Source organism: Anticarsia gemmatalis, chromosome 29 (genome assembly GCF_050436995.1).
Source record: "Anticarsia gemmatalis isolate Benzon Research Colony breed Stoneville strain chromosome 29, ilAntGemm2 primary, whole genome shotgun sequence".
Classification (NCBI taxonomy): domain Eukaryota; kingdom Metazoa; phylum Arthropoda; class Insecta; order Lepidoptera; family Erebidae; genus Anticarsia; species Anticarsia gemmatalis.
In genome coordinates, this window is record NC_134773.1 from 670,033 (window position 1) to 697,972 (window position 27,940).

At 36.0% G+C, this 27,940-nt stretch overlaps 1 protein-coding gene and 1 long non-coding RNA gene across 2 annotated transcripts; one reads left to right on the top strand and one right to left on the bottom strand.

Annotated features, from left to right (window-relative positions):
• The first annotated feature begins 818 nt into the window (after positions 1–818).
• LOC142985339 (uncharacterized) lies at positions 819–27,924 on the top strand. The gene is made up of 3 exons (XR_012960196.1): positions 819–990; positions 1,113–1,329; positions 27,621–27,924. It is a non-coding gene; the product is annotated as an uncharacterized LOC142985339 (long non-coding RNA).
• On the bottom strand, positions 3,049–23,174 carry LOC142985193 (uncharacterized). Its single transcript, XM_076133224.1, has 2 exons — positions 23,072–23,174; positions 3,049–8,918 (listed from the first exon to the last, which is right to left on the bottom strand). The coding sequence occupies exon 2, from the start codon at positions 8,834–8,836 to the stop codon at positions 4,400–4,402; it is 4,437 nt and encodes a 1,478-aa protein (XP_075989339.1). The 5' UTR covers positions 8,837–8,918; positions 23,072–23,174; the 3' UTR covers positions 3,049–4,399.
• Positions 27,925–27,940: the final 16 nt, after the last annotated feature.

The window sequence follows — 27,940 nt, forward strand, 5'->3', positions numbered from 1 at the left end:
AAAATATTTCCTCTGAAAAAGGTAACTCTTGTGTTAATCTAGATTATAAACTTATCAGTATATCGAATTTCATTTAAATCCATTCAATAGCTTTTTCATGAATGAGTAACAAGAAAAATAAATTCATCTATCCTCAAAATTTCAATAATATTGGTAGAAGATAATTCAACAACTTAGTAGAGAGTCTTATACAAAGTTTCATAGCTGGTGGAGGTATACAACATATAGAATGTATAACATCAGTGACCCGCAGACTAATACAGCTGACAGTATTTTGAAAATAAACGAATGAAATGACGAAAAGAAAAAACGAAAGAATTTTTATTTATAATTTAGATAAATCATCACAAAATAGCGGTTTGTTAACTACATCTCCTGTGCCCGGTTTGAGTACATTTAGCGGTAGTTTATATTATATTCAATAGCGTTTGAACTCATATAAAAAAAACGCAATAAACAATTATTTGTGGATCGCACAAACAATTATTTCGTAAAATAAAAACATTTAAACTTGTAAAAGGTTCATCTAAAATGCTCAGGCTATATTATGTTATATTGTAAATAATATTGAAATACCAACTATTGATACCAATGAAAACACGACAATGACGTCACAACCTAAGTTCTTTTAAAATTTTGACATTTCATAAAGAGTAGCTGATTTGACTGACAGTCAAGTACCCAATTAGCCGTTGTAGCGAGTTTGACACCTACCCTCAGTTGGTCTTTACTATTTCACAAACAGTTTTACATTGTCGGTACTACGACATAAAACTACCGTCTTTATTCCGGCACAATATGTCATTACATAATTCTACGTGGAATGATAAACGGTATCCATTTTCCCAAGTAAAATTAGTGTTATTTTATATTAGGTCGGGGAAAAAGTCTTTTCGCATTATAGTATGCACGTACTTGTAATAAAATCACTTTGGCTTCAATCACAAATGAGTACACGGTTCATTAGGTGTCTTTCAGTGAGCTCGTCAGGTACCCAAATATCGTTTTTTTTGTGTAGAGAAAAGATTTTATTACAAGTTCATACATACTATAATGCGTAAAGACTTTTTCCCCGACCTAATATTTCAACCGCTTTTCTTACTATCATGAAGTAATAGTGACGATCTGTGGAAAAGACTCGGGGCGGAGTGAAAGATAAGACTTGATTTGGCAAATATGGGTCGGGCTAGTTATGTTATAGTGAGAATCTGTGAAGCTGTGGACCCTAGAGAGACCCTAGACCCTAAGGTAGTTGTATCCAGTGATTGGTTCCTGCTTCCAGCAAGTGCTCAGCTATCGCGGTTTTGGTGGCTTCTCCGGATAAATAAGGTATCGTAACCTTTAATTTTCATGGTATTTAAGACCTTTTACATTATAATATTATGTTTACGAGTTGTGAAAGTTTAAAATTGTTAATTATAATAATAGGTAATTCTTACACAAGGTTATGAAAATCTTTGATAATTAGCGATTTTTTAGTGTTCAAGCGACAACCGCCGCGCCGCCATACAAATCTTTTAAGGTCCGTACACGTGGTTTTCAGACTTTCAAGCTTCTGACTAATGTTAACGACTGTCAAAGATCTTTGATAACGACAGACGAGACCTACAACTTAATGTGCCTTCCGAGAAGTTCGATATGTATTAGATGGTCACCCATCCACAGAACAACCTCGGCAAGCGTAGCTTAACCTTTGAGATCGATCCGCGCGGCTGTTGTTAACTAAGCCACGAGCTCCGTTCGTCCTGTGAGCATATTAGGTTGGGGAAAAAGTCTTTTCGCATTATAGAATGTATGAACTTGTAATAAAATCACTTTGGCTTCAAGAATCACAAATGAGTACACGGTTCATTAGGTTTCTTTCAGTGAGCTCGTGAGGTACACAAATATCGAGCTTTCTTTTGTAGAGAAAAGATTTTATTACAAGTTCATACATACTATAATGCGAAAAGACTTTTTCCCCGACCTAATATTTTGTATGGCAGTAATTGCTAGCCGCGTGGTATAAGCATGCGGTTCCCACGCACGTGTTCGAATTCGTACCCGAGGCAACACACCAATGACTTTTCCAAGTGATGTGTGTATTAGAAATATTTATCACTTGTTACAACGGTGAAGGAAAACATCGTGATGTAACCTTGCATGCCTGAGAGTTCTCTAGAACAGTTCTTGAAGGTATGCAAAGTCCCCAACCCGCAATAAGCCAGCGTGGTGGACTCAAGGCCTAACTCCCTCATTACGAGAGGAGACCCTTGCCCAGCAGTGGGACATTAATGAGCTAAGTTTATATTTTATTATTTCCTTTCAACAAATTTGCTTTTAAACCGGTCGTTATTAACAAAATGGTAGCATAAGTATCGTTCTGCTTAATAGTTTTAAACAATGGCGTCAAATTTTCTTCACACAAAGACAATCTGCATATTTCTTTATCCATTTTTTTAACTCAAAATATACAGTCAACCTAGGTAGCTTTGAATCAAAACTAAAAAAGCAAAACTAAACTAAACTTTTATCAATTGTGTTGGTTTCATATGAAAAAATAATGGAAACTAGTTCATATTCCCACTGTCAATGTTACCCAAATGATTTAAAGTTACTCAAATTGACTTTACTCGTTTGTTATTTTTTATAGTCGAGTATACTTCGATTTTAACAGCTGTTTTCTGGGATACCAGTCTAGAAATCCAATTTCCCTGAGTAGTTAAAGTTGCTATGTTATAAATAAATTTGCTTATAGGGTAATAGGAGTATCGAATTGGGTATTTGATAGCTAATCAAGCCCATAGCCAGTTGTGCTCACCTGTCGGTAATCAATCTGTGGGTTAAGCAAACTTTAGCGCGGTCATTCAATAGATGGGTGTCCGCATAGTGGTATTTGAACAGGGCGGCTCTGTGCTTCGGAGGGCACGTAAAAAGTCGGTCCCGGTTGTTGTCAATTAAGATAACAGTCGTTAAGCCACGTCGAAGGTCTACGGGGGGCTTGAACAACTTTGACACTAGGTTGACCACTAACCATACGTCAAGAAGTTTTATAAATGAAACAAAATATAATAAACAAAAAAGTTTTATTTTTCTTTGAGATTTCTTTTAAATTATAAATTAAATTAAACATAGTTCATCTTAACATAAAATTCCCACAATAAAAATTGCTCTTGTGTCGCGGGAACTTTTACAAACATACAAACAACGGACACAGTGTACAATTAGGACAACACATTTTTGTATCACACAAAAATATATTAAATTAAGCCTTACAATAATAAATATCATGACAACTTAAATCATCGTTATTAGCCTTTCTTCCAACTATGTTAGAGTCGGCTGCCATTCTCACCGGATGCAGCTGAATACCAGTATTTTACATGCAGCGACTGTCTATCAGACCTCCACAACACAGTTACCTGGCTTATAACACGATACTAGGTAAGACTGATTGTCAGACTTTCAAGCTTAAAATACTTAAATACTAATTAATTTAAAGACAAAAACACAATTTAAGCGTAAAATCACATTAATAGAGCACAATTTTATTTGTTTTTCATAGTTTAGCTTAGTAGGTAGCTAAATATAATTTTATAACAATGACTTACAACTATATTTTATACAGTCTTTTAAATTTTATTTTATGATGTAGACCATGAATTTTATTGGTTGTTAAATTTATCTACTTAAGTATGCATTTAGGACTATATGTGTATGTTTATCAGTTATCTGGTTACAGTACAAGCTCTGCTTAGTTTGGAATTAGATGACCGTGTGTGAGTTATCCCACAATATTTATATTTGCAACTTTATATTATTAGACAAATAAATACTTATGCAATAAAATAGAAAATTTCGTTCAAAGTCTAGATGACGTATGTCGACGCTAAAATAAGACTGCTAATAGATTTGCGATGCGTACTATTATCTGCTAACGTGTATTTAAATCATATTTGAGCAAATAAATTATTTAATTTGCTGATCACAAGGTCTCGGGGTCGATTACCGGGTCGGTCACTTTTGCTTTTTATTAGATTTTTTTCAAAATAAACGGGTTTGGTAATAATTTCGCCGATTACATAGGACCAAACTTTGGGTGTAACCGGTTATATGCCGCATTTAAACAGCTTCAATTTTGCAATTTTATCTATTGGTTAGGTTATTCCGCATTTATCTACTGTAAAAAGTATTTAACTTTCGCATTTAGGCATTTTCAAGATGAATTCCGAGCGCCATCTTATATCAGCCTAGTCTTTCTTCCAAACATGTTTAAGTCAGCTTCCAGTCTCACCGGATGCAGCTGGATACCAGTATTTTACATGCCGCGACTGTCTATCTGACCTCCACAACACAGTTACCTGGGTTATAACACTATACTAAGTAAGACTATTTGTCAGACTTTCAAGAGTTTAAACGTTTATGAATATCGTAATGTTGGCTCCCCTGCTCCGATAAGTACTTCGGGCGTCGTCGGCGGCGACTTGAACGCAGCTATGAAATTCTTCAAATTAGGTTTCATTTTTTCCACTAAATTTCTTTTAATTTTCCCTATACTTATGTCGTTTTCATCGTTCTCCCATTGTAAGCGATGAATAAAGTTTATAAAATAATCATCATTATATACACTAACACTTTTGTCGTCAACTAAAGAGCTCATAAGCCGTTGGTGTTTCTCCATCGACCAATCGCCCGAGTGACAGAGCAACCGATACCACGTCAAAAACGTAGGCCGTTTCTTCTCAATATAATCAATTATATCATTCAATTCAGCATCTATCTCTCGTTTTTTAGTTATAAAAGGCAATATATCTCCTATATTCAACACCATTAGAGTCGTGTACAAAATTTCCTTGTTACCAATCTCGAATTTGTCACTTTTAAAAATGTCACAAATGAATTCGGCCGCGCAGTACTCGGCAAATGTTCTATGTATAAACACGGGCATATTGTCAGCTGTTACGTGTGATATTAGGCCTGTTTTCTCAGTCCCTTGTTTAATTCTATTAATCATAGCTTCGAATTCCTTTAACCCAGCGACGTTGAACGGCTGCATGTCTTTAAACTCGTCCAAATTAAATTCATCATTGAATAGAGAGTTTTTCAAAATGGCGTACGCGCCTATTTTCTTATGCATAGTTATACAGTCTGTGCGTTCTTTCTCATATCGCGTCATAATATCTGGGTTGTAGACATCCATTTTGTTTTTATCTTGGAACAAGATTTTCTTCAATTTAGTTTCAATAAACATCTCGTATATATTATGTATGTTGATGTCCAGTTGCCATTTCTTCGTCGTCTTACCTACTTCAATGACGTTTACGAAATAATTTGCGACGAGGTATAAAAGTAGCGGAGTGCCTAAAAGTTTGTCGACTTTCACTCTGCCGCTTGAAGGAGCACTAGGAAATTGTTTCCTGTCAATATTTTCGTCGAAAAATAAATCTAAATCTAGTTTTTCAACATCAGAAGTATTAACCATCTGAGGATTGAATTTGTCCGCGTAAGGCGACTGTGTTGCGTGGTCCACGTGTGGAAAATGAGCATTAACATAAACGTAGAACAAGTAATATATTCTTGAGAAACGGTAGTCAAGGGACGCGGCCGCACTGGTTGTCAACATTTCAGTCATGAAATCTATGAACGAAGTCACGTTCCTAAGTTGTGCTTCTGTCAATTTGTCAAACTGCACTTTGTCCTCCCAGAACTTCTTTAAGAAAATTTGTTGTTCTTCATCATTGATGTATTCTATCTCGTAAGGTTTACCCAACGCTTTCTGCAAGTCCGGCAATATTTCACTGTACGGTCTGCTAGTAACCCACATTTTGTTCCTTCGTGGGTAACTTTTGACTGCGTTGAAAAACTTTATTACATTAGTCTTGTAATGAGGGCAAATTTCATCGAAACCATCGAAAAGAAGCAGTAAGTTCTTCTTATTATAAAAGTGTAGGAACATATTTATTTCGAAAGCCGTCCATTCGTCGCCGCCGCATTCCTCTAAGTAAACTTTTCCATTTACTTCTTTTAATTTTATCGCTACATTATTATTCTTTAATATAACATGACAAAGGAACTTTAAAGTCTCTAAAGTGTTAATCGGTTTTTCCTCATGCCACTCATAAAACTCTTTAGAATAATCTAGCAAGTTGATTCTTACTATCCAAAGTTTCTTATTCCTGTCTTTAGTTTTCAATGACAAATGAGTTAGTAAAGTAGATTTCCCCATCCCAGGTTTCGCTGTGACTAAAACAACATCGTTTTTGATGTCATAAAACGTTCTAACTGGACGTATTCTTACTTTATTTTCATACTCATCTTCAGAAGAATAATTCACTTCATCGCAATTATAATCCGGTGCTTGACTCACTTTTCTATCAACGTATAAATATTTAATTTCTTCATAACTGGCTGTGTTTAATGGAGCGCCAAAAATAACATCTTCTTTTCTTATTACTTTGCTTAATACTGCTCCTTTTATATGCGAGACAGAAACATCGTCTATTATCAAATCTAGGCCAACTCTTTGCCCTTGAAATATCACTTGAGTGTTCTTAATAATCTCCTTTTGGGATTCCGGTGAAAGATCAACTAAACTCTGCTCTCTGTCGTTCAATTTTTCTTTCACTTCTGGAAAGTATTCTTCAATCATTTCTTGAAATACACTACTTGTTATAACTATTATATTTTTGTTTATAGTAGATTCTGCTATCTCATCTAACCGTCGGTGCAGAGTTCTGTTTTTCTGTATATCATCACAAATGACCACAAGAACTTTGTCAGTATTTCGTATTTCCTTTATTAACCCTTTAAAATCATCGCTTCGAAGGTTTAAAATACATTTTAAATCTAAAATTGCATATTTATTGTTGAATTTATCTCTTATACATTGTATAACTTTCATTGTAGTGAGTGTTGTCAAATCAGAGACTATTACGCAACTAGGTGACGCGCCTAAAGATTTATAAGACTCTGTACAATTATCGCTAAACGTATAATTTATATTAGACATGTTGTTTATATAAAACATATGTTGTAATGCACTTATTTGAGGTTCTATTACAATATTATTGATTGCCTGTTGGTATATGTCACTTGTTTTAGTTATATACAGGCCGAAAGGTGACATCCACCATTTTTGGATTTCGTTATGGTAGTTCTGAAGCACGGAGTCCGATTTTACTTGAAAATTATTAGGATTGTTCGTTCTTTGATGTATTTCAATCTGTTCTTTTAGCAAATCCTCTACTCCCCGATGGTTACTCTGCTTTTCGTAAATAACTAATTTCTTTAATATATCCTTCGCTTCATCAGTACAATCAAATGCTAATTTCGGAAAAGTAATTGCTTTCACATCGAATCTGTATACATGTAAGTCTTTAATTTTATCATTCAGTTTAGTGTACAATGCTTTAGCGTTGTCTTTGAGTGATGTAACATCATCAGTGACTTTTAAAAACTTAGTTTCTTGGTCGTAAATTAGTAAATTGCCGACGGCCCCGCCGAAACCGCCATTGGAACTCAGAAAACCATCTCCTAGACTCTCATCAATCGTAACTATTTTATAATTGTCGAGTATTTTAGACTTATCACACAAATCTGCTACAGTATTAGTCAAATGTATCATTCTTCTATCAATTTTTTTAAGACTGCCCCGAATTGCTAAATCTGAATTACCAAATTCGACCGGAACTTTTAATTTTAAGGACATAAGTATATTTCTTGCTACAATTGCTTTAGCGTCAAAGACCAAAGAAGGTGTCAAATTATTACTAATATCTTCTAGTTTAGCTTTATCACTACTCGGCCTGTCTACAGTGAATTCTAATTTACAATTTTTGTAGATAATATAAGTATCTATTAAACAACTTAACGCAGTAACAGTAGGTTCATATAAAAAGGTTGATATTCGATCATCAAGACTTGGTATTCGAGCTTCTTGGTTCACAATTTTTTTTGGATCTTCTGTGTTTTTCTTCTTAGCTTGACTCTTGCCGAACAGCTCGTATAGTTTCTTCCTCAACATGGATAGAATCATGTCTTCAGTGTCAAAAAATTCAGGTCTAAAAGTCATTATTCTCCATTTTTTTACCTCTCCTTGACCAGGCTTTTCGGGCTCCGATTGTGGTTCAGATAAATTAACAACATTCCTAGCTAGAATCACGTGGTAACGGGCTATGTACTCGTTATTCATGATACTCATAGACTGATCATTTAGAAACTTATTCATATTTTCAGCTAACGTCGTAATTTCTTCGGTTAAAATCGTTTTTCCAATGAATTCAACGTCGTCAGTCGTGTAATCTGGTTGAGAACCAAGCGCTCCTTTGTCGCTAGTAGCTAAAATGTTGTTCAAATTATCTGCAAACACGCTCTGGTAAGGTCTCCTTGCTTGCTTGAATAACGCAGTATTCGTCGCAAAACGATCAAGTTCGGCACTATTAGTATCATCGTAGCATTTAGCATTTGTATATAAAATAAACAAGCATTCAATATCATCGAATTTTCCGTTCAAAATTTTGTCGTTAGTAACTTTAGTAGAGTTCAGTTTTTGCTTGACTTTCATGTAACTAGTGTAGAAATTTTTAACTAGTTCGAAATTGACGAATTTGTCGTCATCTTCCTTGTGCTTTGCTTGTACAAAGACTAGAATTGGTTGGTCAATGCCTTTGAGTTTTGCTTTAAAAGTTATATCATCGAAAGCGCCAATGTCGTCCATATTTGATGACATATAAAATTCTTCGACATTATCATCGTGTAGTAATCTAAATAATATCAAACTTATAAGTTTCGTTTCGAATAATTGTCCGCTAATACCGGAGGTTCCTGGGCGTTTCTTGTACGTAGAAATGGCGGCCATTTTGTTTGTTATTGGCGCGAATTTTGACAGTTGATTGTTGAAATATTGAAGATTTCTTGATTGCAGGAATATGAGGATTGATCTGAAATTATAAAAAGTAGAAATTAGTTAATGATTTAAATATTGTTATATGTAGTTAGTAGAAAGTCTTTGTATGTACGATCTATTTAGATTATAATAAAGAATTCGAAGTATTTCTAAAATAAAGTATCTGTATCAAACAGGTGACCGTCAGCTGTATAAGTCGAGTCACTGATGTTCTACATTCTGTATGTTGTATACCTCCAGCCGCGGACTGCGCATACAACACTCTCTACTAAGTTGTTGGACTATATAATTTGTCTGTTTCAAAATGGCCGTCAGTCTGTCTTTATATTCACGATCAACTTAAAAACTATTAAAACGATTAGGTACATTTTACAAATAAATATAATTATGTATGAAACAAAGTTTTAGTGCATAAATTCATAAATTGACTGAAATTTCAACGACTGTTGAAAATGTCAAAAACTTTTAAGTTTTTCCACTCTTTATCTCTTAAAGTACTGGTCGGATTTGAATAAATCTTTTTGCATATAATAGCCACATTAATGAGGAAGGTTGTAAGATATTATAACATCACGCTACGACCAATAGGAGCGGAGTAATCACTGCAAAAGTGAATAGAGCTGTTGGGCAACTAGTTTGTTTACAATATGAAAATTATAAATTGTTAACTGGTAAAACCTGTTTAGTTGCTTGGTTTCACAGCTACGTAATTATTACGCATATTTGTCTGAATCAGAATTCTTGAAAACTCATACTTAATTGTCATCATCAGTCTAGCTTTTCTTCCAACTATGTTGGAGTCGGCTTGCAGTCTCACTGGATGCAGCTGAATACCAGTATTTTACATGCAGCGACTGTCTATCTGACCTCCTTATTCGTCCTGTGTGGGAATCGAACCCCAACGCAATAAATAAATAAATAAATATGATTGGACTACTCACGCACGGTCATTTGATTCCAAACTAAGCAGAGCTTGTATTATGGTAACCATATAACTGATAAACATACTTATATACTTCTAAATACATACTTATATAGACACATTAACATCCAGGCTCAGAACAAATACTCGTGCTCATCACACAAAGATTTGTCCTGGGTGGGTTCAATGGTAGCGACGTGGCGACCTAAACCACTGCGCCACGGAGGCAGTCAATATAAATAAGTATTTCATAACATATAATAGATTTGCGTGTATATAAACCAATGTTGTAACGTTTTGCAATTTAGCATGAGTCATGATAAAATCTCCACACAAATTATAGCATTATATCAACCTAGTATGAAATGTATACGTCTATGTGTTATTATAACTCAAAAACTACTGGACGGATTTTGATAAAGTTTGTTAATCCATTGAGAAGCTACATTTAGGCTTCCGTTTTTCTAAGTAGTGTTGGTAGCAGCTCCTTACATCATCAATGATTTATACCTAATAGAAATATTGTTAAAACCATTTGACGATTAAAAACAGTGTCCAGGAGTTTGTTGGCAGCTCTTCTCATTGGCCGTACTTTCCGAACTGGCGGTAAATTCACTCTCTGTATCATTGACTATCATAAGGGTTAGTATTTGAGCTTAGTGAATAAATTATTTGATTTCAAGGACGCAATTTTATTTTTTCATGTGTAGGTCAGTAGTCATTTAGGATCAATAAAAGCTTAAGTTCAAGTTTGTGTGGTAGCTACCCTTGTCTATGTATTTACCTAACTTGTATAGATTGGTTTGTGCAATAATTAATTATCAATCAGGCAATCAGTCAGTCAGTCAGTCAGAATAAGTGATTTTATATGTATCAAGAAAGCAATTACTTTGTCTTAAGTCAGTTTTAAGTCAATTTTACTCTGAAAAGGCCTTCAACCATGTCATAATTATCAAGCGAGATGATTCATTGACATTCATTTCACATTCTTGAGTGTGTGACGTTGATTTTGACTCAAAACATGTCATTATACATTCATCCATCACGCAACTATATTAAGTAACCTCCCCTTTTTAACCTTGCTCGATGATACGTAGGTAACATATTTCTACAACCCTCCCATCCTCCTGAATTTTTTGCGTTACCAAACCACAAAATTTCATCGTGATATCTTGAAAGATACCCATCTTTTGGAATATAATAAATAATAAATTTAACCCATTTATGTCTCACTGCTGGGCAAGGGTCTCCTCCCGTAGTGTGTCGAGAGATCGTGGGTTCGATTCCCATACGGAACAAATATTTGTGCGATCCACAAATAGTTTTTTCGAGTCTGGTCTGGTTGTACTTTGTGTCCGTTGTTTGTATGTTTGTAAAAGTCCCCGTGACACGAGAGCAGGTCATATTGCGGGAATTGTCTTTTTAATTTTTTTTAATAACAAATAATAAAAAAAATCATTCTATATAATAGCAAGCAAAGCCTTGAGTTTTCAGCTAGTAACTCCGAAAATTTGATCCAAATCGGTTCAGTAGTTGAGACATGATGCTCAGTATAAATATGTATATAACATCGGAACAATGGCCGCGCTTGGGTATTTCCCTCGAGTTACAAACTACTTGTGTTTATAAATAACTAACGACTAAAACCGGTTTATTATTTACATTATGCACGGATCGATCTCTGAGGTTAAGCCATGCTTGCCGAGGTTGTTCCGCGGATGGGTGACCATCTTATACATATCGAGTTCCTCCGTGTTTCGGAAGGCACGTTAAATTGTGGGTCCCGGCTGTCATTTTCGAAGATCTTTGACAGTCGTTAACAGTAGTCAGAAGCTTGAAAGCGTGTTAATACCCAAGTAAATGGGTTGTGGAGGTCCGATAGACAGTCGCTGCATGTAAAACACTGGTATTCAGCTGCATCCGGTGAGACTGGAAGCCGACTCCAACATAGTTTGGAACAAAGGCTAAGCTAATACATTATACATACATACTTTTCTTATTAATTGGGTAGGGACGCCCTAGATTTTTCTTTCATTTGTCGTAAGGTCAGTGGTCAACCTAGTGTCAAAGTTGTTCAAGCCCGAAGGCCTTTGACGTGGCTTAACGACTGTTATCTTATTGATAACAACCGGGACCGACTTTTTACGTGCCCTCCGAAGCACGGAGACACTCAGTTCAAATACCACTATGCGGTCACCCATCTATGGAATGTCCGCGCCAAGGTTGCTTAACCCACAGATCGTTTACCGAACGGTGAGCGCAACTGGCTATGGGCGCCTGCTAACATTGCCTTAAAAATCTTATCCTACTAATATTATAAATTCAAAAAATTGAGAGGATGGATATATATGGTTTGTTAGTTATCCATTTGGACGGCCTCCGTGGCGCAGTGTTTAAAGTGGTCGTCACGCCACTATCGATGTGCCGAGAAATCGTGGGTTCGATTCCCACACGGAACAGTATTTGTGAGAGTATAGTTGTTTCGTATCTGGTCGTGCTTTGTGTCCGTTGTTTGTATGTTTGTGACGCCTCTATTATGGCTGTGATATACTGTTTACATTATATACTACAACTAGCTGACCCGCGCAACTTTGCTTGCGTCACATTAGAGAGAATGGGTGAATTTTTTCCCCGTTTTTGTAACATTTTTTACTGCTTCTCTGCTCCTATTGGTCGTAGCGTGTTGATACATAGCTTATAGCCTTCCTCGATAAATAGGCTATCTAACACTGAAATCAGATTTTTTCAAATCGGACACATAGTTCCTGAGATTAGCGCGTTCAAACAAACAAACTCTTCAGCTTAATAATATTAGTATAGATATAATAGGAAAACCCAATGACGGGCTGTTTAGAGGACTATTACGTAAATAGGATAAATGTTTTAATAAACAAGAACAACTTCTTGACAATTAGTTTTATTAAGAATTCTAGCTTTTAAGAAACTGACCATTGCCCGCGACTTCGTCGTCGTAAGATCGTCCTTCTAAATAGGGAAAGTGTTATTAGGCCTTGAGTCCACCACGCTGGCCAAGTGCTGGTTGGGGACTTTGTATGCCCTCAATAAACGAATTAAACAATTTTTAGATGTGCAAGTTTTCATCACGAAGTTTTCCTTCACCGCCATTCGGTTATCACTGCTTCACATACAATTATGATAAACTAGAGGCCGCCCGCGACTTCGTCCGCGTGGAAACCCTTCCCGTATTAATACCTATCTGTGGAGGAACGAGGTGATCATGTTCCTCCAACACAAAGGGAGGATCCTCCGACCAGACGAGGTGATCGTGCCTGGTGGGCCTAGGCTGCCCGACTGTTGTAGTCGGGAACTTGTATATATAGTCAGTTGCAGTGCAAACTTCGATAGCGCGATTCAGGACTTGTGACGTCAGTCACACTGCGCGTGGTGATTGCTTGTGCGCTGGTCCCAGTAGATGTCGCTGCATGTAGCGATCCGCTACATATCCATCGGTAACTCCGGGATAAGTAGCTTATGTGTTATTCTGGGTCTTTAGCTACCTATATACCAAATTTCATCGTAATTGGTTTCTTAGTATTTGCGTGAAAGAGTAACAACCATCCATACATACGTACATTCTCACAAACTTTCGCATTTATAATATTAGTAGGATTTATAGGGCATTTTTTACTTCTGTTTTGACTTTTTGAGCGAGGCATTAAGGCCAAGTAAAGATTTTGTATTCCTTCAAGAACTGTGACAAAACAACGCCAGCAGAAGCAACTGTGTTATATATTTTAAATGACGTTATATAAATCAAGCCTGTTTTATTTTCCCTGTGAGTCATTTGGGTCATGACTAAGCAATGTTTTGCTTAAGAAATAATGTCACTTGTTGTAAGGATAGAAGCGAGAAAAACTTATATTGTATAGGAAAGGAATAACCCGTTAAAACATGTAAATTTGCATGTTTTGTCACAGTGGTTAAAATGGTCACCTCGCCTCAATAACCGTAGCGCCGCGTGTGGTGGGTGGCTTCCAATCACACCCGGGACTGATATTTATAACTACTGGTCCGATTTGAAACATTATTTCAGTGTTAGATAGCCCATTAATCGAGGAAGGCTGTAGTCTATATATCATCACGCTACGACCAATAGGAGTGCCAGTAAAAAATGTTACAAAAACGGGGAAAATTATGACCCATTCTCTCTTATGTGACGTAAGCGAAGTTGCGCGGGTCAGCTATTATAGATAATTACCGATTACTCACATTTACCGTAACATATGTTACATTTGGTTACTATGGTGCTTGTAGTTTGCAAACCCCGTGCACTTTGACAACCCGGGAATCGAACTTGAGACCTCACGATCAGCAGCCGCATACACTACCGACCGCGCGACAGAGTCATGTAAATAAATATTAACATTATGCAAGGATAATGTGCTATCAAACAGTCTGCCTGATTATCAGTGCAATATGTAACGAAAGGAAACGATAAAAAATTTGTCACTATCAATAATTTACAAAATATTAAGTCAAATCCATACTAATATTATAAATGCGAAAGTAACCCTGTCTGTCTGTCTGTCTGCTACTTTGACTGAACCAGTAGTTCCTGAGATAAACACGTTCTAACTAACTAAAGTCAAACTTTATATTATTACTTTAGATGGAAATCAAATTTTAAAATTCTTTTCCTAATGAACACTGTACCTTAAAGTTCGTTTGGACTGCAAATATTATACATTTATTTTTCGATCCTGCACCCGCGCGTAAGGTCAACGACCTAGACCCATCGTGACGTCATCCGAGGACAATATGGCCGACCACAAAGAATCCTTTATTTTATTCATAACAAGGATTTTCATACTAATTTAAAAAAGTAAACCATTTTAATTTCGTAGCGCATTAGTTTAGGTCGCCACACCGCTACCAGTGCGCAGGGAGGTCGCGAGTTTGATTCCCACACGGAACAGTCATTTGTGCGATCCACAAATAATTGTTTCGGGTCTGGTTGTACTTTGTGTCCGTTGTTTGTATGTTTGTAAAAGTTCCCGCGACACAAGAGCAATTCTTAGTGCGGGAGTTGTCTTTAAAATAACTTCTGCCTACACCATTATTTACAATAGTTGTGATTTTAAAAACTCATAAATAAAGGCTATCGGTTCAGTAGTTTCGGAGTATTTTGCAAACAAAGAGACGTAATTTTTCCTTCTTATAAGCATGTGTATGTATAAATGTATGTATGCATGTATGTAGGTATATACTTCTGGCCTTGAAACAACGTTGTTTCTGAGCAACTTCAAGTTTTGTGAACATTGCATCCTGTTTATTCGTTACTAGCTGACCAGCGCAACTTCGCTTGCGTCACATAAGAGAGAATGGGCCATAATTTCCCCCGTTTTTGAAACATTTTTCGTTGCTACTCCGCTCCTAATGTTTGTAGCGTAATGTTATATAGCCTGTAGCCTTCCTCAATAAACAGGCTATCTAACAGTAAAATAATTCTTCAATTCGCACCAGCAGTTCCTGAGATTAGCGCGTTCAAACAAACAAACAAACTCTTCAGCTTTATAATATTAGTATAGATTACACAGTATTTATCTCTATCTTCATACAATGGCATACATTTGCGGTCTGCAAGTGGTCAACCTAGTGTCAAAGTTGTTCAAGCCGCCCGAAGGCTTTTGACATGACTTAACGACTGTTGTCTTAATTGACAACAACCGGGACCGACTTTTAACGTGCCCTCCGAAGCACGGAGACTGCTTGTCAGACTTTCATGTTTCTGACTACTGATAACGACTGTCGAAGATCTTTGAAAATGACAGCCGTAACGTACCTTTCGGAAAACGGACGACATCATTACGCATCATATGGTCACCCATCCAGTGACCAACCTCGGCAAGCGTAGCTTAACCTCAAAGATCGATCCGCGCGGCTGTTGTTAACTAAGCCACGAGCACATCAGCTGTAGTGTGTGTATATATGTATCACTAGACTAAAGGCGTGGAATCCCTTCCTGTGTAAATCCCGATCCCTCGAGAACTCCGGGATAAAAAGTAGCCTATGTGTTATTCTGAGTCTTCAGCTACCTACATACCAAATTTCACCGTAATCGATTCAGTAGTATTTGCGTGAAAGAGTAACAAACATCCATACATAGATATTAGATATATATTTTATTGTTAAAATTGAATAAATGATTTAAAAAAATATATATATGTACTCACAAACTTTCGCATTTATAATATTAGTAGTAATATGGATCAGCCTATAATATATTTTTTTCCTTACATTGTGTGAATCGTTAACACAGTAATATGTTAATATGTTATGACGTTTACAAGGAAACTACGCTACAATCATTCCTATAAATAAATATATGAATGTCGTACTTAACACGCAACTATCATCAACCCAGCTGTTACGTAGGCGTAGGCAGACCTACGTGTAACTATTAATTTAATGTTCATTCCTTCAATAACAACAACGGTACTAATTCTGAGGTTAAGCTACGCTCGAGGTTGTCCTGCGGATGGGTGACCATATTATTTATTCCGAGTTCTTCTCTGTTTCGGATGGCATGTTGAATTGTGAGTCCTTGCTGTCATTTTCAAAGATCTTTGTAGGATATACCAGTAGTTTAAAGCTTTAAAGTCTGACAAGCAGAGATTACTGAGGGGTATCGTGTTATAAGCCAGGTAATTGTGTTGTGGAGGTCAGATAGACAGTTGCTGCATGTAAAATACTGATATTAAGCTGCATCATGTGAGACTGGAAGGCGACTCCAACATTGTTGGAAGAAAGGCTAGACTAATTGATTTTTTCATCGTATGGTAAGTGTTCAACCTAGTGTCAAAGTGGTACGTTTGTGGTGAACTGTTGTTATAACAAACGGTGACTTGTATCACGGAGACGCTCAGCTGAAACACTGCACCTACATCTATGTAATGTACAAGTTAACATACTGAGCGTTTACCGACTTGTGAGCGGAACTAACTATAATTGTCTCAAAATTTTATTATTTTATCTATATAAGTATGTATTTACAAGTATATAAGTATGTTTATCAGTTATTTGGTTACAGTACAAGCTCTGCTTAGTTTGGAATCAAATGACCGTGTGTGAGTTGTACAATGATATTTATTTATGTATTTATAACTAGTGATTCTCAATAAATGCCCAGATTATGGAATTCAGGATCGTTTACAAATAACACTATCGGTCCTGACCTCTCACTGGTGGTGTTCGTCACACGCACTATGAGAGTGATGTAATACAGAGTGTATCTGTGTATTGTACACAACACACTGTCAACTAACTACAACACAGTTGACTGGTTTCTATGAAACTGGCTACCAAATATTACATAGGAGGAAATCTTAAGTTTTAAACGTTAAATAAACCCAAGAATGCTGTAACTATACTAGTCTTGTATGTAAATAAGAAGGTAAATATCGTACACCTAGTTCAACAACGACGTATGTACAAATACGTATTTTAGATGCAGTTTTCAACTAGAAAATATACATACGGTATATTTTATCGTTTCATTACATACATACATAATATCACGACTTCTTCCCATAGTGGTAGAGAGGCAGGCAGAGACCAAAGAACGTCTTTTGGTACGATCCTTACAAACGTTCCCTTGCTTCATTCACATACATACATGTTGTCTACAGGATTATAATTCTAATTTCCCATCAAAAATTGCCTGTTGAATGTAGGTTTTCCAAGGAGAATTGAAGCCACGCGAGCGGCCGATGGTAAATACATCATCCAAATCTCTTTACAGCATATGTTTTTGACGATGAAAACCCATATTTTAACAGCTTTTTCTCTCGCTGACCCGCGCAACTTCGCTTGGGTCCAATAAGAGAGAATAGGTGAATTTTTTCCCCGTTTTTGTAACATTTTTTACTGGTACTCTGCTCCTTTTGGTCGTAGCGTGATAATATATAGCCTATAGCCTTCCTCGATAAATGGGCTATCTAACACTGACGGAATTTTTCAAATCGGATCAATAGTTTCTCAGATTAGCGCGTTATAACAAACAAACAAACAAACAAACTTTTCAGCTATATATCATTACGCTACGACCAATAGGAGCAGAGTACCAGTAAAAAATGTTACAAAAACGGGGAAGATTTTGATCCATTCTCTCTTATGTGACGCAAGCGAAGTTGCGCGGGTCAGCTAGTACATAATATCACGGATTCTTCCCTCAGGGGTGGAAAGATACCAAATAACCAGCCACTTTTTACATACTTTGCTGGGCAAGGGTCTTGTCCCAAACGAGGAAGGTGTGAGCCTTGAGTCCACCACGCTGACCAAATGCGGGTTGGGGACTTGTAAATAAGTGGATTCGACTTATGCCGTTATTTCATTAAGTGCGTATATAAGCAGTAAATAAGTAGGACATAAGGTATATATTGCATACATAATATGCACAAACGCGTTGAGGAAAATCCGTTGCTTACTTATTTATTCTGCTTAAGTCGTTTTTGAGACTGAATGGATGCCAAGAAACTCTAAACATTTTATTTTAAAATTACGCGTAGCATGTTTATCTATAAAAAAAATTACTTGTCCTGACTGACTAACCCCTGGTTTCTGAGGTACAAAATTAAAATCAAATCATTTATTCATATAGGTCAAATGCTGACACTTATGACAGTCAATGATACAGAGAGTGAATTTACCGCCAGTTCGGAAGGTACGGCCAATGAGAAGAGCTGCCAACAAACTCCTGGACACTCTTTTTAATCGCCAATTAATTTTAACAATATTTCTATTAGGTATAAATCATTGATAATGTAAGGAGCTGCTACCAACACTACCGAACACACACAGGTCATAATATAAATAAATTAAATCAATATTAAGGGGCTTATAAGTAAGGTAACAAGTGTATTGGAAGCAGGATGGGAGCATCAGTTTATCAATTCAATTGCGTTTTTTTTGTATGAGTTTAAACGCTATTGAGTAGATAAACTACCGCTAAATGTACCTCAGAAACCGGGGGTGACTGCATTTACTGCTTGGTTTAAAAACATACTGATAATCGCACAGCTTAAACTATAGAAATTACTTCGTAAACCTTGTAAGAATCGATACTCGATTTTACTTCACCGTTGAAACAAGTGATAATTATTTAATCTATACTAATATAATAAAGCTGAAGAGTTTGTTTGTTTGTTTGTTTGAACGCGCTAATCTCAGGATCTACTGGTCCGATTTGAAAAAATATTTCAGTGTTAGATAGCCTATTTATCGAGGAAGGTTATAGGCTATATAACATCACGCTACGGCCATTAGGAGCGGAGTAGCAACGAAAAATGTTACAAAAAACGGGGAAAATTATGACCCATTCTCTCTTATGTGACGCAAGCGAAGTTGCGCGGATCAGCTATACACATAAAACTTCGAAAAGTCGTAGTAGATTCTTGTTAGACACTTTTAAAACAACATAATACATAATTTGTTCCGAAATCTTACAAAAAAATATGTTAATTATTTCCCCAAAACAGAAACCGGTATGTTTTTGAAAAAACTAGTTTGTTTATGAAGATACAGGTTGCGAACTGCGCTCACCGGTCGGTAAACGATCAGTGTGTTAAGTAACGCGCACATTACATAGATGTATTTTAATAAATAAATAGATATTTGGATAACTCACACACGGTTATTTGATTACAAACTAGAGCTTGTACTGTAACTAGACAACTGATAAACATACTTATATAATAACCGTAGCGCCGCGTGTGGTAGGTTCGAATCCTACCCGGGACAAGTCTTTGTGTGATGAGCACGAGTATTTATTCTGAGCCTGGTTGTCAATTTATCTATATAAGTATATATTTAGAAGTAAATAAGTATGTTTATCAGTTATTTGGTTACCATAGTACAAGCTCTGCTTAGTTTGGAATCAAATGACCGTGTGTGAGTTGTCCAATAATATTTATTTATTTATTTATATACTTTTTAATACATCCTACTCATACTATCCTATTAATATTATAAATGCGAAAATTGGTGAGGATGTATGTATGTTTGTTACTCTTTCACGAAAAAGCTATTGGACAGATTTTAACGTTTTTAAATTCATTCATTCAAAGGTTAGGTTAGGTTACCTTATTTGTTTATCCGACGTTTCGATCGAATTATATCGACCGTGGTCACGAGCTGACTAAGGTATCCTAAACTTTAATTTTTAATCGCTTTTAAGACCCGTTGCATTATAATATTATGTAGACAGATTTTTATGAAATTTGATGCACAGATAGCTTATAACCTGGATTAACACATATGATATTTTTTACTCCGGGAAATCTTTTCATGTAGACGAAGTCGCGGGCAGAAGAGTCCTTATATCCAGTGTAGCTGAGCGTCTCCGTGATACAAGTCACCGTTGTTGTTTATAACAACAATTCACGGCAAACGTACAACTTTGACACTAGGTTGACCACTAACTATACATTAAATAACACATATTTGGTTACAAAACTACAAATAAATCATTTCCAAAATCGACTTCCGCATAAAAAACTCTAACTCATTTACAAACATACAAATTATGAATACAAAAACAACTTAATTGTTTTATATTACATACAAAAAGTACTCGTAACCGGCGGTCCTGTATGACAACATGTATGTATGTGAATGAAGCAAGGGAAGTTTGTAAGGATCGTACCAAGTGACGTTCTTTAGTTTTTGTTTACTTCTCTGAGTAAAATGCGTGATTTTATGAGCGTCTCCTTACTTCGGTGTGCTTTAAAATGTCGGTCCCGAGAGTTTTTAATAAAGATAACAGTCGTTTAGCCACATCAAAGGCCTTCGGGCTTGAACAACTTTGACACTAGGTTGACCACTAACCATACGATAAGAAGAAGAAGTATTGTATGAGATAGTATGATAAAGATCATGTATGTATGTTTTATAATGACCTATCTCAACATGTAATTATGAGTAGTCTTGAAAGAAATTATGCAATAGTTGCCAGTCTCACCGGATGCAGCTGAATACCAGTATTTTACATGCCGCGACTGTCTATCTGACCTCCACAACACAGTTACCTGACTTATAACACGATACTAAGTAAGACTGGTTATCAAACTTTCAAGTTACTAACTACTGTTAACAACTATCAAAGATCTTTGAAAATGACAGCCGGGAGCCACAATTAAACATGCCTTCCGAAATACGAACGAAATTATGTATAACATGGTCACCCATCCAATGACCAACCTCGGCTAGTGTAGCTTAACTTTAGAGATCGATCCTTGCGGGTGTTGTTACTTAGCCACGAGTTCCTCTATGGCAACGGGATTTCCAGAATATTCTACAATTCACAAAGACTGTATAAGGATTTAAATTATAAATTTTCCTGTTTCTAGATTCTTCATAGTATAAGCCAATGAGTTTATCATGTTTTAAATAACAACAACTTGGTTTTACTTTTGTACTGCTAACTCCGCTAATTTTAGTCGTAGCGTGATGTTATATAGCTTATAGCATTCCTGAAAAACGTAGCTTTTATACTGAAAAAGAATTATTCAAATCGGTTCAGTAACTTCTGAGATACATGTAAAATACTGATATTTAGTGCATCTGATGAGACTGGAAGCCGACTCCAACATAGTTGGAAGAAAGACTAGACTGATATATAGTTTTTGACATACATACATAAAATCACGCCTTTTTGCTATAGCGGTAGGCAGAGAGCAAAGAACGTCACTTGGTACGATCCTTACAAACTTCCCTAGCTTCATTCAAATACATACATGTTGTCATACAGGACCGCCGGTTACGAACACCAGACCTTTTTGTAAGCAGTTAAGTCTCATCTTATATTATAAGTATAGATCAGATAGACTTTATACTATACTAGCTGACCCGCGCAACTTCGCTTGCGTCACTGAAGAGAATGGGTCAATATTTTCACCGTCTTTGTAACATTTTTTACTGGTACTCTGCTCCTATTGGTTGTAGCGTGATAATATATAGCCTATAGCCTTCCTCGATAAATGGGCTATCTAATACTGAAAGAATTTTTCAAATCGGACCAGTAGATCCTGAGATTAGCGCGTTCAAACAAACAAACTCTTCAGCTTTATAATATTAGTATAGATGAACCAGTTGCAAAGCTTCTGATAAGTTATCCAATAGATAAAGTATTGAATAAAACCAACTGTTAATATCCATTAAGATAATCGCTACTTTTCAGCTGAGCGTCTCCGTGATACAAGTCACCGTTGTTGTTTATAACAACAGTTACAGGGAGGGAGTAATAAATAAGTAATTCGTCGATTCTGATAAAAGTTGTATTTTGAGTTACAGCCCTATTGTATTATTAGTGCGATATATCTTTATATATATAATTCTTCTGTGTGTATGTCACTGAACTTCTCTTAAACGACTGGACCGATTTTGATGAAATTTTTTGTGTGTGTTCAAGGGGATCTGAGAATGGTTTAGATTCTCAATTTTGTTCGCTGGACAATGTTTTTTTATTATTTTTTAATTTATTAGACAGGACAACGTCTGTCGGGTCCGCTAGTACATATTATGTTCTCAAACTTTCGCATTTATGATATTAGTAGGATTGAAGATGGCCACACTTATTCGAACTACAAAAGAGATAATCTGTTTATTTATACCGTTTATAATCCCACTGCTGGGCAAGGGTCTCCTCCCGAACAAGAGGAGGGTTAGGCTTTAAGTCCACCACGCTGACTTAGTGCAAGTTGAGGACTCATGCCCTCAAGAAATGTATAAAACATGTTTCAAACATGCAAGGTTTCATCACGATGTTTTCCTTCGCGATTACGTTTTATTATTTTCTAGTTTTTACCCGCGACTTCATGCGTGGTTTTCAGAATTTTCTTTAAAAATTTCATCCTTTATTTTATCCCTTTAGGGGTAGAATTGATCAAAATCCTTTCTTAGCGAATGCCTACGTCATAACATCTATCTGGATGATAAATTTCAGCGCGATCCGTCCTGTGGTTTGTGCTGTGCGTTGATAGATCATTATGTCAATCTTTGCGTTATATATATTTACCGTCTTATTCATAAACACTCTATAAACCTATTTTAGTTAAAAAGCTAGTAAAATAATGTTTTCTCTTTTTCAATTCGCTAAGGAGTGAAAGAAACAAAACACTTTATAAGCCTTTTATAAGGAACTTCATATATTTTTATGAATAAGAAGGTTCGATCTTAGTAAACAGATTAATATTTTCACTTTTGAGGTATATATATTTAGATTTTTAGTACATAAACACAGTACATACCAGTATATAATCACAAGTGGGAGCACAGTACACAGTAACTAACACAGCGAGCGACTGTCACGGACGCGCGCGGGCCACTGACTCACTGGCAACTGCGCAGGCGCATATGATACATTCTTACGATTTGCAGTGATACCACGTGGGACGGAGTAGGGAAAATAGTGTATAGTCACGCCCCTTTAGCTATAGAGGGGTGAGCAGGGGGTGTGTGAGGTTTACAAGTGATATATTAGGTCGGGGATAAAGTCTTTTCGCATTACAGTATGTATGAACTTGTAATAAAATCTCTTTGGCTTCAATCACAAATGAGTACACGGTTCATTAGGTTTCTTTCAGTGAGCTCGTGAGCTACCCAAATATCGAGCTTTTTTGTGTAGAGAAAAGATTTTATTGCAAGTTCATACATACTATAATGCGAAAAGACTTTTTCCCCGACCTAATATATAAAAATGAATCACTGAAATGTATGTACGCACATAACTTTTCAACAACTAAACTAAATTGGATAGTAGGTGTTTTTTTATTTCTTTGAAATAGTCGCGACAAGGATTGTATGGGATCGATGGGATCATAATTCCTACAGGAATAGAATAAGAAAGATAAATTTGTGCGGCGGGTTCGAATCCCACCCGGGACAAATCTTTGTGTGTTGAGCACGAGTATTTGTTCTGAGCCTGCTTGTTAATATATCTATTTAAGTATGTATTTAGAAGTATATAAGTATGTTTATCAGTTATTTGGTTACCATAGTACAAGCTCTGCTTAGTTTGGAATCAAATAACCGTGTGTGAGTAATATTTATATTATTAATTTGCACGATACTTCTGCTTGTATTTGTAACTTATATTTTTCAAAATTGTTTTTGAAATTGCAATCAATAACCGATAACAGTTGTATGCACTAAATATTTGAAAGATAAAAGTATTTATCTTTAAAATACAGTTGATTATCACTATCACTACGTAGAATTAAGCAAAGTCGCTTTCCGCAGCTGTCCCTATGTCTGTATGTATGTACTAGCTGACCCGCGCAACTTCGTTTGCGTCACATAAGAGAGAATGGGTTATAATTTTCCCCGTTTTTGTAACATTTTTCGATGCTACTCCGCTCCTAATAGTTTCAGCGTGATGTTATATAGCTTAGAGCCTTCCTCAAAAAGTAGGCTATCTAACACTTTAATAATTTTTCAAATCGGACTTGTAGTTCCCGAGATTAGCGCGTTTAAACAAACAAATAAACTCTTCATCTTTATAGTATTAGTATAAATTTATTTATTTATCCCAAGATCGGTTCACAAGTGAATTTATAACTCGTAAAAGTAGATTTTGAACCCTCAATCATTTGCGTGGAAGGCGTCTTCTTACGGTTATCAATGTTTCAAAAGTGGCCTTGAAATTTTGACTATAAGGTCGATTGCGTAACTTTTGAAGTGTTGTAAAAAACCCGTCGTCTTGACTTACGTTTTATTGAGAAAATCCATATTAAATCAAGATTAAATAATAAACTTGTTATTAGAATAAATTATTTATTTTAATTATTTTTTTACTAAATGCAATTTGAGGAGCTTGTATAAGTAACGAACGCGCGGATCGATATCTCAGCTTAAGCTACGCTTGCCGAGGTTGGTCAATGGATGGGTGACCGTATTATACATATATGTCGAGTTCCTCTTTGTTTCGAAATAACAGTCGAAACCCACAATTTAACGTGCTTTCAAGTTAAATTGTGGGTTTCGACTTATCAATAGCCGAAACTTGAAAGTCTTACAAGCAGTCTTACCAAAGGGTATCGTGTTATAACCTAGGTAACAGGGTTGTGGAGGCCCGATAGATAGGTTGCTACTAGATTATAATATATTTTTATAGACTGTCAATCTATAGGTATGAACCCACGACCCATACGTGCAGTAGCAAAGACGTGGTCATCTTAACCGCAAAGCTATTAGCCACACCTCTCGGTCAACAGCTGATAACATTTCTAAGAATTATAAAAACGTCATCAGTATTACAAAGTCAGTTGTTATTATATAATTCAGATATTTATTTATCGTATAGTATGTATGAACTTGTAATAAAATCTTTTCTCTACACAAAAAAGCTCGATGTTTGGGTACCTCACGAGCTCACTGAAAGAAACCTAATGAACCGTGTACTCATTTGTGATTCTTGAAGCCAAAGAGATTTTATTACAAGTTCATACATACTATAATGCGAAAAGACTTTTTCCCCGAACTAATATTTTGGCACAGTTTTTTCATAGATAGGGTTATTAAAGGTCTATGTGTAATATTGTAAACGTTTTTTTTGTAAAATAACTTTTGAAACCTAGAGAAGCTGGGACGGGCCGCTAGTAATAAATAATTCAGTGCATTTCCAAAATAAAGTATCTGTATGAAACAGGTCACCGTCAGCTGTATAAGTCGAGTCACTGATGTTCTACATTCTGTATGTTGTATACCTCCAGCCGCGAACTGCGCATACAACACTCTCTACTAAGTTGTTAACTAAATCATTCTTTTTATAATGTACTAGCCGACCCGCGCAACTTCGCTTGCGTCACCTAAGAGAAGGGGTCAAAATTTTCCCCGTTTTTGTAACATTTTTCGTTGCTACTCCGCTCCTTATGACCGCAGCGTGATGTTATATAGCCTATAGCCTTCCTCGATAAATGGGCTATCTAACACTGAAAGAATTTTTCAAATCGGACCAGTAGTTCCTGAGATTAGGGCGTTCAAACAAACAAACAAACAAACTCTTCAGCTTTATAATATTAGTATAGATTTTCCTTAATTGACGTTTAGTCTATATCGCTGATTGTTGGCAGCTCCTCGCATGATCAATTTATTGTATCAACCACATTGTAAAACTTTTTGCGATTGAAATGAGTGTGTGAGTTTGTTGCTAGCTCTTCTCATAAGACTGTACACTTTCCGAGCTAGTGGTAGATTCAGTAATTGTAACGACTATCATAAGTGTCAATATTTGACCTAAATGAATAAATGATTTGATTTTTGATTCGTACCTTCAAGAGCTGTGTTAAACAACTGTCAGACAAGTCATTCATCACGATGTTTTCCTTCACCGTTATAACAAGTGATCGTTACTAACACACCTCTTGAAAGCGGATGTTATATTTATAAAATGAAAAGGAAGATCCGTTTTGTATATAAATTTTCTATTTTTTTGATGTAATTAAAGCAATTTGCAAGGACATCCGGTGTCCGGGTTAGTCATATTATTTAAACGACCAATCAAATCAGCTACTCTTTACGAAATGTCAAAAACATATCTTGTTTTACATATTAGGTCGGGGAAAAAGTCTTTTCGCATTATAGTACCTATGTATTACATACTGAAACATTTTATTAAGCACTCATTTGATACCAACGATAATACAAAACTGTGGCGTCACTACACCGTATTTCTTCTATATTACAATGTGTCGTATTTTTATACTAAAACTAGCTTTTACCCGCGACTTCGTCCGCCACCTCAATTTTCCCATAGGAATGCGTCATTTTCCCGGGGTAAAAAGTAGCCTATGTCCTTTCTCGGGTATCAAAATATCTACATGCCAAATTTCATGCAAATTGATTCAGTAGTTTAGGCGTGATTGAGTAGCAGACAGACAGTTACTTTCGCATTTATAATATTAGTATGGATTAGTATAGATGTATTTTAGTCATTTCATAAAGAGTAGCTGATATGACCTCTGTCAAGTACCCAATAAAGAAAACAGTCGTTAAGTCACGTGAAAGGCTAGGCTTGAACAACTTTAACACTAGGTTGACCACTAACCATACGAACCTTGCTCGCGTCATAAGTTGAGTAACACAAAACTATATCACATTTTACGCATGAATTATCCTTGAATATTATATACGTCATCATAAATTATATATAAACGTCATGGTCAATAATTTAATGCGAAATCTTTCTCAATATGGTGGAAACGCAATATAAAATATGTACATCTACTTATACTAATATTATAAAGCTGAAGAGTTTGTTTGTTTAAACCCGCTAATCTCAGGAACTACTGGTCCGATTTGAAAAAATCTTTCAATGTTAGATGATAGCGCATTTATCGAGGAAGGCCATAGGCTATATATCATCACGCTATGACTAATAGGAGCAGAGTACCAGTAATAAATGTTACAAAAACGGGGAAAAATTGACCCATTCTCTCTTATGTGACGCAAGCGAAGTTGCGCGGATCAGCTTGTACATAATATTAGGTCGGGGAAAAAGTGTTTTCGCATTATAGTATGTATGAACTTGTAATAAAATCTTCTCTCCACACAAAAAAGCTCGATATTTGGGTACCTCACGAGCTCACTGAAAGAAACCTAATGAACCGTGTACTCATTTGTGATTCTTGAAGCCAAAGAGATTTTATTACAAGTTCATACATACTATAATGCGAAAAGACTTTTTCCCCGACCTAATTATGTAAACATCATGGTCAATTAACTTATGCAAAATCTTTCTCAACATGGTGGTGACGCAATAACATATTACATAATATATATTTCTAGCCTTTCTTCCAGCTATGTTGTAGTCGGCTTCCAGTCTCACCGGATGCAGCTGAACATCAGTATTGTACATGAAGCGACTGTCTATCTGACCTCCACAACACAGTTGTATTATAACACGATACTAAGTAAGACTGGAAGTCAGACTTTCAAGCTTCTGACTACTGTTAACGACTGTCAAAGATCTTCGAAAAAGACAGCCGGGACCCACAATTTAACGTGCCTTCCGAAAGACGGTAAGATATTATATAATTTCAGTAAGATGTTATGTATTTTCAATAAGATGTCATGAGTTTAGTAAGTTCTTAATTTATTTTAGTAACTTGACAACCTAT

Excerpts from the sequence above, each read along its gene's own strand:
- LOC142985193 (XM_076133224.1), bottom strand. The coding sequence starts at position 8,836 with ATGGCCGCCATTTCTACGTACAAGAAACGCCCAGGAACCTCCGGTATT.